This window comes from Centropristis striata, chromosome 17 (genome assembly GCF_030273125.1).
Source record: "Centropristis striata isolate RG_2023a ecotype Rhode Island chromosome 17, C.striata_1.0, whole genome shotgun sequence".
In the NCBI taxonomy this organism is placed as follows: domain Eukaryota; kingdom Metazoa; phylum Chordata; class Actinopteri; order Perciformes; family Serranidae; genus Centropristis; species Centropristis striata.
Window position 1 is genome coordinate 27,945,206 of NC_081533.1, and position 13,752 is coordinate 27,958,957.

General features: G+C 34.6%; 1 protein-coding gene across 2 annotated transcripts; it reads left to right on the forward strand.

The window, feature by feature from the left end:
- Positions 1–1,553: 1,553 nt before the first annotated feature.
- On the forward strand, positions 1,554–10,122 carry serpine1 (serpin peptidase inhibitor, clade E (nexin, plasminogen activator inhibitor type 1), member 1). Of its 2 annotated transcripts, XM_059354987.1 has the most exons (9): positions 1,554–1,839; positions 4,707–4,945; positions 5,679–5,903; positions 6,012–6,206; positions 6,368–6,566; positions 6,671–6,771; positions 7,300–7,386; positions 8,176–8,259; positions 9,654–10,122. In XM_059354987.1, exons 2-9 carry the CDS (start codon positions 4,708–4,710, stop codon positions 9,698–9,700), a joined length of 1,176 nt encoding a protein of 391 aa, XP_059210970.1. In that variant the 5' UTR covers positions 1,554–1,839; position 4,707; the 3' UTR covers positions 9,701–10,122. The 2 variants fall into 2 exon arrangements, with proteins under 2 accessions (XP_059210970.1, XP_059210971.1); XM_059354988.1 differs by lacking the exon at positions 1,554–1,839 and having other exon boundaries at positions 4,395–4,945.
- Positions 10,123–13,752: the final 3,630 nt, after the last annotated feature.

Genomic DNA, 13,752 nt, shown 5'->3' on the forward strand with positions numbered 1-13,752 from the left:
AATCCAATAATAAATAATGCCCAAATAAATACAGAAATAAATGGTTAAATATAAACATATAACACTTAGCATTAGGAAAAAAAAAAAACAGGTTATACTGTCACTTCTCATAAGATGGTTAGTTGTACGTGTCATGAGCTTTAGGAAAACATTGGAATTCTTAATGAACAATGGAAAGACACTGCATGGTTGCATCAAGATCACAAGTAATCAAAACAAAAACAAACTTAAGAAAACATGACTCTCATATCCTCTGCAGGCCGACAGACACACGGACATTTTCTTCAGGGGAAACACAAATTGAATGCATGTCTCCTCCTGAACATGCCAGAGTGATATGTGTGTGTGTGTGTGTGTGTGTGTGTGTGTGTGTGTGTGTTCTTGTTCTTCCTACATAGTGAGGACCAGAACACGTTTTTAACCAACAGAGTGAGGACATTTTTGCAAAGTGAGGACATTTTGGCCGGTCCTCACTTCTTTAAAGGCTTTTTTGAGATTTCAGACTTTGTTTTGAGGGTAAAAGGTTACATGATAATGATAATTAACTGAAACTGTATTGTGTGGTTCCAAATCTAACTAAAACCAACTAAAATTATAGTGAAAATGTCCTTTACTTTCATCTTTGTCAACTTTTTTCATACATAATGAAGATGGATCAGACGAAGGAAATAAAGGCAAAATTGACTGTGACCTCTTTTAATCTCCCACCCAACAAATACCCCATTAGAAAAAACTAAAACTAACACTAAAACTAATAAAAACGAAACTAAAACTAGCAAACTCACTCTATAAACTAATTAAAACTAACTGAATTTGAAAACAAAAAATCACAACGCAATTAAAACTAAAACTAATGAAAAATCCAAAACTATTATAACCTTGCAAGGGAATTCACTGTTCCAATGAGGGCCCTCACATAGATAGAAGTACAAGAATGTGTGTGTGTGTGTGTGTGTGTGTGTGTGTGTGTGTGTGTGTGTGTGTTCTTGTTCTTCCTACATAGTGAGGACCAGGTCCTCACTTTTTTAAAGGCTTTTTTTAGATTTCAGACTTTGTTTTAAGGGTTAAAGGTTACATGATAATGATAATTAACTGAAACTGTATTGTGAAGTTACAAAACTAACTAAAATTATAGTGAAAATGTCTTTGGTGTTCATCTTTGTTTTACATAATGAAGATGGATCAGACAAAGGAAACAAAGGCAACATTTACTGTGACCTCTTTTAATCACCCACCCAACAAATACCCCATTACAAAAAACTACAACTAATAAAAACTAAACTAAAGCTTATAATTTCAAAAAAATAAATATTAAACTAAAACTAGCAAACTCACTCTAAAAATTCATTGAAACTAACTGAATTTGAAAACAAAAATTCACAACAAAATTAAAACTATTATAACCTTGCAAGGGAATTTACTATTACAATGAGGGCCCTCACAAAGACAGAAGTATAAGAATGTGTGTGTGTGTGTGTGTGTGTGTGTGTGTGTTTGAATGAGACAGAGAAAACAGTTAAGTGACTTTCCATGTGCTCTGTCATGTTCTGGGCAGCAGACACAGACAGACAGAGAGAAGAGAGCGAGAGGGAGGAGGGAGCGTGGATGTGTGTGTTCATGAAGAGGAAGCCTGTCCAGACAGTGTCAGATGACATCATCCTCTCTAATAACTTCTGTGTGTGTTTGCATGTGTGCGTAGGTGGGGGGCGGGGCTTCACACCATGCAGCTCCACACTATAAAGAGAAAGAAACTCATTCATTTGCTCACACTCAAGCAGCAGACTGAAGCTGAAACTACTGAGATTTGCTGAACCATATCTGACACTTTTCAACCACAAGGTAAGAACTACAACTGCACTGAACAACTTTTCAATTACAAATATAAATGTAATACGAACTTTCTTTCATATTTTTTATGTAATAGAATCATGAGAAACCGCAGGCGATCACTGCCAGTTTTCATGAATGTGTTAGTTTCTGAAGTTATATGATAAACATAATAATAACATGGTTGTGTGACCTTGTTCAAATGACAGCATTAAGTACAAACCTGTAGTTTTTTATTTATTTATTTTTAGATTTTGAGCAATATTGGACTACAACATGAAAAGAGGGTACAAATAGGAAGAGAGTACCATCCTTGATAGCTAGGATTCAAGAAATATTGTGGACATGTTTCTATGATTTAATAAAACTGCCCAAATTCTTGGGACTTAGGGCTTTTTTAAAATAATTTTCATTATATTTTACTTGATTTGAGGTTGTATTATAGGTACAATCTGAGTGCCAAAAATACTATTCCGTACAGTGAAAAAAAAAGTTCAAATAATGGATTTTCTCCTGGATTACAGTTGCCGTTATTAACACATGGTTAATGTTGTGAATTGAAAAGATTATGATTTGGATTTAAATAGTTATGTTTTGTGTAATTAATGTTAAGTACAAAAAGTAGTATATATCTATGTGATGCAAGTTAAATCATGAACATAACTTAAAATAAGTTAGCGTTGACTTTTGGTATGCCTATGCAGACTTATATACATAAATGTAAATGTCAAGCTGGATAACGACTGCAATTTTAAACATGTGGTTAACATTGTGAATTGATTTTAAAAAGTACTTGGTTAGGTTTAGGAAAATGGTTTGTTTGCTATGTAATTGACATTACGTATGTGACGCACGTTGAGAACGTTATGCAAGGAATCCAAGAGAATATAAGTTTCCCGTAACTCAATTGACAATGCAGTTGTTGTGATATAAAAAAAAAATCTGAATAAATTGCTCTAGAAATTAAGAAAAAATGGCATTTAGTGTAGAAAACAAAATATGAAAAATAAACAATCATTTTTAATTTGCTTTTTTATTCATTTACTTAAAATAAATCCCCTGGTTAATTACTTTCTTGTTTAATTATCGATCTTTTTTTTTTTTTTTTTTACATTTTTGCATGTATTTTTGATTAATTCTTTAAATCTATTTTGGCTTTAATTTGTTTATTTAAATATATTTCTACATTTATTTATTGTTATTATTGATTTTAAATGGGTTGATTTTTTTCTGGGTTTTTTTCTTAAATTTATTTAAAAATAAAAATAATAAATAACTAAAATGGAAAATTAGGCATGAAAATAAATAAATAAATAAATCAACAAATGAATGAATGAAGAAAGAAAGAAAGAAAGAAAGAAAGAAAGAAAGAAGCATTTGTCCAATGAATAGCAAATTAATTAATTAATCTTTAAAATATATACATTTTCAGTTGTTGTGGTTTGGGAACATGATTTTAGGAGGCCAGACTGGGATGAAGCTGTGTGTAGTTCTCTGTAGTGAGCAGTGAAGTGTGTGTGTGTGTGTGTGTGTGTGTGTGTGTGTGTGTGTTCAGAGCCGGAAGTGACGGCTAATGCAAACAGAAGCTGAGGGTCACAGCCCTGACCTTTGACCTTTGAGCGGTCCTATGACGCTGCTGCTGCTGCTGCTGCTACAGTTTGTAAAGCTGCTGTATTCACAGTTTACATTATTGATGCCTGCAGTGGAAAACCAATGTTTCTGACACACACACACACACATTTTCCAGTTAACACACAGATGTGAATGCGCACATTCAGCATGAGTCACACACGTAATACCATGTTCTTGCAAGGTCACAGGATACATTCAGGCCTTGACAAAATGTAAAGGGTTACTTAACAATTAACCCATTGAAGCCTGACAAGCGGATACGTCGTTTTGTAGTATTTGTATAAGCTCTCAAATACTTTTTGAATTTCATTTCTATCTGCTACAGAGGCTGAAAATCTAAGCGTTGACACTTCTGTTGAATTTCCAGAAAAACTTCAGGTTTTAGGGGCTGATTTTAAAATCGCCCAGAGGTTTTACAGGAAGTTTTAGGCGTCAATGGGTTAAAAAGTGCTTAAACTACATTAGTGGATCCCACTAAGCAATATTTTGTGATCATGCCCACCAGACTCTGGAACAACCTTCCAGAGATAAAGATGAATTAGTCTATCTCTTCTTTCAAGCCTCTTCTGAAAACACACCTTTATTATCTAAACTTCTTGCGATCCTTTTATCTTTCTTTACACCGCAATAGTTTTATTGTTTTCATTTTTACCCTTTATTTTTTATGTATTGCTCATTTTATTTTGTTCTATTGATGGTGCTATTATTTTTATACAGTTTGTGTGAATTTGTATTTATTTTATTTATTATTATATTTCTTGTTATAACTAAGTCATTTATAATAATACTAATAATAATCAGTCAGGAAAAACAAAATACATTTTTAAAATTGAATTTTATTCTTTTATTCTAATTCTCTACATTCTTTTCATTGTTCTTTATCTTTATGAATACTTTAGCACAGTAAATGCCTTTTAGTTAATTTAAAAAAAAAAATCCTCACTGCATCTTTGAGCAGCTTCCAAGATTCACTAGTTTTCTGGAAGCTCCAAAACTTTCTTGGCTACGAGTTTGATTGAAAACACCTGCGAGCTGTTCTTTCCTAACAAGAAACAGAAACTCACTAACTGCTGTGGGGTGCATTGTTTCCCAACAGTTTCTTTATTTCTAAAGAACATATTGGGCAACATTGTGTCTGATGATATCCATCCAGTGAGACGATCTGTACGTCGAATGCCAGATTCAAGCGTCTAAATTCAAACTGACCACAAATCAAACTTACACCTCCTCTCTTCTCTCTTTCCCAGGATGCTTTGCGTGTATATCTTCCTGTTGCTGACTCTGAGCAGAGTGGGGCTGGGCTCTCTGCAGGATAAACAGACTGACTTTGGCCTGAAGGTCTTCTCACAGCTGGCCCAGGATTCTGCAGACAAGAATGTGGCCTTGTCTCCGTACGGCGTGGCCTCCGTCCTGGGCATGGCTCAGCTCGGTGCTGCTGGAAACACCCGCAAGGCTTTAACTGCTGCCATGGGCTTTTCTCTGCAAGGTGAATGACGCGTACATTAAAATAATTATGATTTCAGGATTCAGTTAGGGAATGGAACCAATGTATGGAGGAGGGAACTGAAAAAGTAAAAAAAAAAAAATTCTGAAAAAAATACTCTAGAAATTAAGAAAAAATGCCATTTAGTGTAGAAAACAAAATATGAAAAATAAACAATTATTTTTAATTTGCTTTTTTATTCATTTACTTAAAATAAATCCCCTGGTTAATTACTTTCTTGTTTAATTATCCATCTTTTTTTTTTTTTTTTTGCATGTATTTTTGATTCATTCTTTAAATCTATTTTGGCTTTAATTTGTTTATTTAAATATATTTCTACATTTATTTATTGTTATTATTGATTTTAAATGGGTTGATTTTTTTTTTTTTTTTCTTAAATTTATTTTAAAATAAATAAAAATAAAAATAATAACAAATAACTAAAATGGAAAATTAGGCATTAAAAAAAATAAATGAATAAACAAATGAATGAATGAAGAAAGAAAGAAAGAAAGAAAGAAAGAAAGAAAGAAAGAAAGAAGCATTTGTCCAATGAATAGCAAATTAATTAATTCATCTTTAAAATATATATATTTTGCCAGCTTCTCTCCCTCCGCCATACTAAAGCAACACCAAAAAACAGTATACAGGATAACAAAACAATAATAAAATGATGTCTCATGATGTAATCAATGATGTAACCATAACAACAAACCTTCTCTCCTCTCTCCTGCAGAGCGAGGCATGTCCCGGCAGCAGCGCCTGCTGCAGCGGGATCTGTCCAGTGAGGAGGGCGTGGACACAGCCAGCGGGGTCATGGTGGAGAGGAAGATGAGCCTGGAGAAAGGATACCGCCGCGCCCTGGCCAAGGCCTTCCAGACCCACCCCAACCAGGTGGACTTCACCAAGCCAGACCAGGCAGTCGGCATCATCAACTCCTGGGTCTCAGACCACACTGCAGGTACTAACTGACAGCATTTCATCTGCAGGTTTCTCAAAAAATCTCACATTTGAGGTGGCCTCGGCTCGAACATCTTTTGACTCCTTTGTGACCTCTTTTCTTCTGCAGGTTCCATCCCTGAGTTCTTGACATCTGGATCTCTGAATGATGCGACCCGCCTGGTCCTCCTTAACGCCCTCCACTTCCAGGGCCTGTGGAAGGTGCCCTTTGACCCCAAACTGACACAGGAGAGGATGTTCCACTGCGCCAACGGCAGCAACGTCCCCGTGCACATGATGAGACTCACCAACCGCTTCAACTATGGTACATTCAGAAAACTGACCCAGTATACTTTATCTAAATGTGATTCTGGTGATCTGGATGCTGATGTCATCACATTCTCATGTAACTTAACTGCATGGGTCCAGGGTTGCAGCATGCATGACACAAAAAATAACATTAATCTCCTTTTCCTTAATCAACAGGCGAGTTTGTCACCGCCGACGGCGTGGACTATGATGTCATTGAAGTCCCATACGAGGGCGACTCACTGAGCATGCTCCTGGTGTCCCCCTTTGAGCCGGAAGTTTCTCTGAGCACGCTCAGTGCAGACTTGAGCAGCCAGAAGATTAAGCAATGGAGATCTGAGCTCAGGAGTGTGAAGCGACAGCTGGCCGTGCCCAGGTGAGAGAGACGGGCTCGCACAGTGTGTTAGTGGATGGGATTATATTTAAGAAATACCCTCATAGACCAGGATGAAAACTGAGGATTTATGTGTGTTTTGGCAGGTTTACTCTGAACTCTGAGGTGGATTTGAAGAGTGCTCTGCTCAAGATGGGTCTGGGAGACATGTTCAACCTGGCTACTGCCGACTTCACACGCATCACCAGTGAGTTCAATTCAATTCAATTCAATTCAATTCAATTCAATTCAATTCAATTCAATTCAATTCAATTCAATTCAACTTTATTTATAGAGCGCATTTCATGCACAAGGCAGACTCAATGTGCTTCACAATGGATATTCATAACTACAGAAGACAACAGAAAACAAACAAAAACAAACAATTAGAAAAAATCAATTACAAATTAATTGAAGAGTGCAGGTAGACAAGCTACGCCATATTCACCACATACACTTACTTACTCACACATGTGCACCCACTCCCACAACCACACGTACACAGTTCAACCGAATGCTGTTGAAAAAAGATTGGTTTTTAATCTGTTTTTAAAAATGGCTACTGATGTGGCATGTTTAACTGAGTCAGGCAGGGTGTTCCACTTTCGCGGGGCATAAACACTAAAAGTTAACCTCCTACTTTACCATATCACAAATGCATGTTCAATGCTACAGTGAGTGTAGTATCTTCAGATGAACTATGTAACTAATGTGTGTGTGTGTTTCCTCTCCTCAGCTGATGAGCGGCTGTGTGTGTCCAAGGTTCTGCAGAGAGTGAAGATCGAGGTGAATGAGCGAGGGACCAAAGGAGCAGCAGCAACAGGTAAGCTCAATACTGAATCTCTCTCACACACACACACACACACACACACACACACACACACACACACACACACACACTCACACACAAACGTAAGAGTTTCATGGCCATTGTAAAGGGATTTTGATATTTTCTCTGCCATGCATTAGGGTCTACTATTAGATGATTGTTTGAAATGCTGCGGCAAAAACAACAAACCATGAAATGATGGCTAGAACTATGAATATGAAACTTTGAAATTGTAATTAAGTAGAATTATCCCATTAGCAGAGCTGCGGTCAAAGCCAGCAACTCCTGATATAATTCATTTGTTATTCTTTTTAACCAAGTCCCTCACTGAAACATGTCTCTTCCATAAAGTTCGATATTAAGTTTAACATCGGGCCCAATCATAGCTTCCAAATATTCATTTATTTTCCAAATTTTCATCCTTTAAATGCCTTTTTTTCTCCTATTTTTTTTACACAAAAAATAATAATTTTTTTGTAAAGTGAATGGCAAGGTGATTTTTTTTTTTTTTTATTAAATTTTTTTTTTATTGGGTGACGTTTATTTCCTTAAGGGTCTATATTGAGGATATTTTTGCTTACAGTACAAAACAAAAAAAACAAAGAAAATTTTGTTGGAATGAATTTATATGAATCTTATGGCGGAGATCATATCCTTATTTGTGGCCCTGTGCCTATTGTAATTTTAAGTCTCGGATAATATTGTGCATATATGGCACATATTCCTGAATATCTTTGGTACAAACAGACTCTGACCTTATTTTTCATTCCTTCCCTTCCTCAGCTGCTGTGATGTTTTCTCGTATGGCGGTGGAGGAGCTCACTCTGGACCGACCCTTCCTCTTCCTCATCCAGCACAAACAAACAGGTAACACTCTTGTTAGTGTGGCTCCGTCTAGTTTTACTTGAAACGCACACTTCAATTATGGAGCGTGAGGATGTAGTTGACGCGTGTCTTAAGCCGAAAAAATCCCGCAGTTTCTTTCTTATGGTTTATTGAAAACCTTTCGTTTGAGCATTACAAACAATAAACTGCAGCAATCCAAAAAATAATAATAATTATGAGCACGGTCAAAAACTAGTGTGCTCTCCTCGTCTCCATAATCCTAATTAAAGCAAAGTAAGCAATTATGACGTTACACAAGTCTCAGCCAATAGGAAGAGTGCAATTCCTACGAACCAATAGGCATTCTTACAACTTCAATAAAGAACTATGAACTTAAGAAATACAATTCTTTTTTTTATTTTTTGATTTATCTTTATTGAGGCCATCAGGTTACATCCAACATAGGATATTTTCCCTTCTTATAAAAAAAACAAAACATAATTTCTCTTATATGTACAGGTTCCTGATACATAGTAAAAGCAAAGAAAGGAAAACAAAACTAAATCATAGAAAAGATAACCATCAGGATTTTCATTCTGTATCCATAGATATACATCAACATCAGTTTTCTTCCCAGGCCCAATTTTTTAACATTTTTATGTATTAACATTATGAACAGTTCGAACATAAGAGGGAAAGAAATACAATTCTGAATTATTTATCAGCTTCTCTACAATGTACAAAATGGCTCTAACAACTCTTATAACACTTTATTTTGAAATCCAGTGTTAGAATGTCATCAAGCTGAGCAGTCGAGGTGTAGAGTATATATCTCTTCCAACAATATCTCGGTTAAGTCATGGTCACCTAACATATATATTAAAAAAAAAAAATTATGACGTTACACACATCTCAGCCAATAAGAAGAGTGCAATTCCTACGAACCAATAGGCATTCCTACAACTTCAATAAAGAACTATAAACTTAAGAAATACAATTCTGAATTATTTATCAGCTTCTCTACAATGCACAAAATGGCTCTAACAACTCTTATAACACTTTATTTTATTACTATATTTGATTTTATGTTGATTTTATGTTGATTTTATGATTTTATGATTTTTTGTTTTTATTGTATTCATGCATATTTTATTTTGTGCGGGCAGTACATTTTACATTTTATTTTATTTATTTTTATCCCATTTTTTATTTATTTTATCTTATTGCATCTTACTTTTCTATTGTTTACTACATCTCTTTGTATTGTGTTATGTATTTATTGTTTGTGCAGCACTTTGGAAACCTTGTGTTTGCTAAAATTGTGCTATATAAATAAAGGGGATTGGATTGGATTTATTTTGAAATCCAGTGTTAAAATGCCATCAAGCTGAGCTGAGTCGAGGTGTAGAGTCTAATGTTCTGCTTCCTGTGTTCAGGTGCTGTTCTGTTCATGGGCCAGTTGAACCAGCCTCAACAACAGTAAGCCTGCCTTCATCCCACTGTGTCTGACTCCTGCTGCTCACACATGGTGCCCACAGCAGACCTACTGCAGGGCTCACAGGACTGAAAACCTATTTATATTATACTAAATACAGGAAGACTGGGCCGAAGAGATTCACCACGACTGGCATTTGGAACATGATCGACTGAGAGTTTATATGTTTGCTTTTATTTATTTCTCTGAATGTTTGTGGTTGATAAGACAGAAAGAAAGAAAGAAACATGAAGGAAAATTAACTAATTAAGTACTTTATTGTTGTCTGACACACCATTGCACTGCATTAGTACCAAACCAGATGTATTTTTATCTATTTTTTACAATGTTATGTCTATTTTTGTTATTGCCTTGTTGTTGCAAAGGTACATTTGTATTTTGCCATATTTATATTTATTAAAATACTAAGTTTTTACAAAGCCGCAGTCTGTGATTACTGTTGTGTTGAGATCTTTGGAGGGTCAACACTGACCTCTTGTGTTCAAACAGACAGAAGTTATGACTCCCCTGTTTTATGATGGAAAGCTCTGTTGAAGTGGCCATGCTTTATGAATTTAATGAAGATCTCATTTAACCTCCTGAGACCCAAGCTTTTGTTCGGTATGTATTGTTAGTTTCTCCTAGATATTTTGGATTTGTAGGACCTGATAAATACAAAAACTAAGCATTGTCTTTGAACAGGAATTAGTTTTTGAAAAAAAAAAAATGGGTTCATTTTACTGTATAAAGCAATTAATTCACCAGTGAATAAAACTTTTTATTTCCTTACATTTACACCCTCTCATTTGAAGAATGATAGTAAAAGTCTATTCGTTTTCAAATGAATACTTCCTGATTAGCAGAGTCGGAACTTGTTGCTAATGCTAAAAATAGTCAAACTTGCACAGAATATCAAGCTACAAACATTATTAAGCACAAATACACAAGTTTTAGCCATAAAATCTGATCAGCTTTGGTACCTGGTCCACTTTTGTCTGGGTAAAAGCTGTTAATTGACTTCACCAAGATGCTGCCATCTGATTTTTACACTGATTGATGTATTGTTCTTATTCTAGAGTGCATAGTTATAGTTAAGCAGAATGAAATATAAGGTCCAGAAAACCTAAAATGAAATGTCCACATATGAGGACGCAGGGTCTCAGGAGGTTAATATAAGAGTATACTATATATTTTTGTTAGGTAAATTACATGTAAGCATTGCTTCAAAAATGTAACCCTCTGTACAACCCCGGTTCCAAAAAAGTTGTCAAATTGTCAAACATATTTTTACTTGAAATCTTGACAAAGACAACATATTTAATGTTTTATCTTATAAACTTCATGGGTTTGTTTGAATGTATGCTTATTCTGAATTTGATTCCGGCAACAAGTTTAAAAAAAAAATTTAGTTTAGCGCCAACACAAGACTGTAAGAGTTGTAGATCTCACGAAAACACCTGTTTGGAACTTTCTTCAGGTTCATTGTATGGTAACCGCTGAACATGATTGGGTATGAAAACATACTTATGACTCAGTTTTTCACAAACAAGGACGTGGCGAGGTTCAACACTTTGAGAAAACTTGTGTGGACAACTAATCCAACACAACACGCCCTCAGGCAGCACCGCATTAAAACCAACATGACTGTTTAAAGGACGTCATGGTCTCAGGAACACTTCAGCAATAGAAATGTATTCAAATTCAATCCAGACATTTCAATTCTATCCATGAGTAAATGTTATTACACATATTATATTACTATTACAACATACTATTACATGACGATTTTACATTGGGATAGAAAATGTTGTAAATAATCAGTTGAAATAAACCCCCAAATAATGAAAACGTGGACAAAACAGCCTTGTTTTTTTCTTTTTTCATCCTGAAAATTTAAATCTCCACCACTTATGGCACAAATATGGGCACTGGTTTCAATATCTTTAATTTAACAATTTTTTTCAAACTTTTTTTTATTAATTCCATCATCATCATCTGATTTTTACTATTATTACTAAGTGTGTTTTATTTCCCATCTTAGTACTTTGTGCTACATTACATTTCATGTATGACAGGTACGCTACTATACAAATAAAGTTTTTTATTTTTTATTTTATTTACAATTTTTTATTTTATTTTTTTAAACATATATTTACAAGGTTATGCGTTCAAGCTTCTAAATCTGGAGTAAAAAATACTTAATTTTTAGAAAATATAAAAAATTATAATTATATACATATAGTCACACTGTTAAAATAATCGCCTGTGTCATTTTTTGTCAATTTTTTTTTTTTTTTCCAAAATCATATCCTCATGACGCCGGCCACCTATGGTAAAATCTCCTACATCCTCAGTTGATCAGATCATGTGATTTTACCCCTTTAAGATAATGACCTATGACAAGTGTGTGACTTACGGGGATTTATTATGCCGAAGTCAAAATAAAATGTGACTTAGGCAATTTTTTGAACATGCCTTTGTGACTTAAGTAAGATATGGTAACACTTTATTTTGAAGGTGTCTACATAAGAGTGACATGAGCGTGTCATAAACATGACATGGGATGTGTCATGAACATTAATGACACTTTGAAGTAACATTAATGCTCATGATACTTGTCATGTCATGTTTCTGACAGGCTTGTGTAACTCTTATGTAGACACCTTCAAAATAAAGTGTTACCATATCTTGCTTAAGTCACAAAGGCATGTTCAAAAAATTGCCTAAGTCATTTATTTCTCTTAAGTTACATAATTTACACACAGTGTTATTACTATGCCAATAGCCATCCTTTGTTACATCCTTTTAGAGTGAAATGATCAATAAATGTCATATGTTACACTTTTGGTGAAGTTTTTTGTGTTTCCTGCAAAACTTGAAAAAAATAGTTAGGCGATTATTTTAACAGAGTGACGATATTAAAACCCACCAGCCTGCCATCGGTCAGGGTTTGCTTTTAGACCATTTTAAACCATGTTTGAGCCGATATACTTAAGGTTGTGTTTAAGCCATATGCTAAACAAGCACATTTTCAGAAACTAGATAGATAGATAGATAGATAGATAGATAGATAGATAGATAGATAGATAGATAGATAGATAGATAGATAGATAGACTTTATTTATCCCAAGCTGGGAAATTACAGCGTAGCAGCAGCATTACACACAGAGACAATAACAACACAATTAAATAAAAAGAACAACCTAGGCATACTTCAAGCAATAAAATATAAAAATACAATAAAATACAATAAAAAATAAAGTGTCTAAAGAAGGAGTATGTATTAAGGAGTGGAATAGAATTCCAGTGCAGAATAAATATGAATATACAGTATAAAAATGTTGGTGCTATGAAACAAATAAGGTGAAATGAACAGTGTGCATAAAAAACACATAAAAGGGGACACCTTTCAAGTTATAATCATAAAAACATTTTTGACCTTATAGTATTGATATAATATGCAGTGGCGGTTCTACACAGGGGCCTCCAGGGGCCACTGCCCCTGTGAAGAAGCCCTTGGCCCCTGCTGTGGCCCCTGTGTCAAATTAATAATGAAATGATCATTTTATAACGATGAACAACGGAACAATTCTTACCTATTTTTTCTTCAAACAATATTGTACACAAAAGGAACCCAAAATGTGTACATTGTGTAGTTAAATAAAAGCAATAAAAGCTTGTGTATATTTAAAAAAAAATGATAATTCTGACTATACCGAACTTTCAAAATAAAAATAAAGGTAATTGTGCTCAAAGATGAGAAATATCATTGTCGTACAAAAATAACTGTTCTCGTTGGTAAGTCTCATTGTTTCAATCAATGTATTTGTATCTTCCAAATATACTTAAATGAGATTATTAAATAACCTAAAATAAAATGTTTTGAATGCTTAAATATCATCTTTGCAGTTTTCAAAATATGCCCCCTCTGATTAAACACTGGCCCCTCCTTGGCCCCCACAGTAAAACTGGTCTAGAACCGCCACTGATAATATGATTTTAAAGTAACAATAATCTTGATTTACGTCAAGAGGAGGTGTGTTACCTGGGAGACGGAACCC

Excerpts from the sequence above, each read along its gene's own strand:
- serpine1 (XM_059354987.1), top strand. The coding sequence starts at position 4,708 with ATGCTTTGCGTGTATATCTTCCTGTTGCTGACTCTGAGCAGAGTGGGG. Across the intron at positions 5,904-6,011 it reads GGTCTCAGACCACACTGCAG|GTTCCATCCCTGAGTTCTTG; the intron begins GTACTAACTGAC and ends TTTCTTCTGCAG. Across the intron at positions 8,260-9,653 it reads CATCCAGCACAAACAAACAG|GTGCTGTTCTGTTCATGGGC; the intron begins GTAACACTCTTG and ends TCCTGTGTTCAG.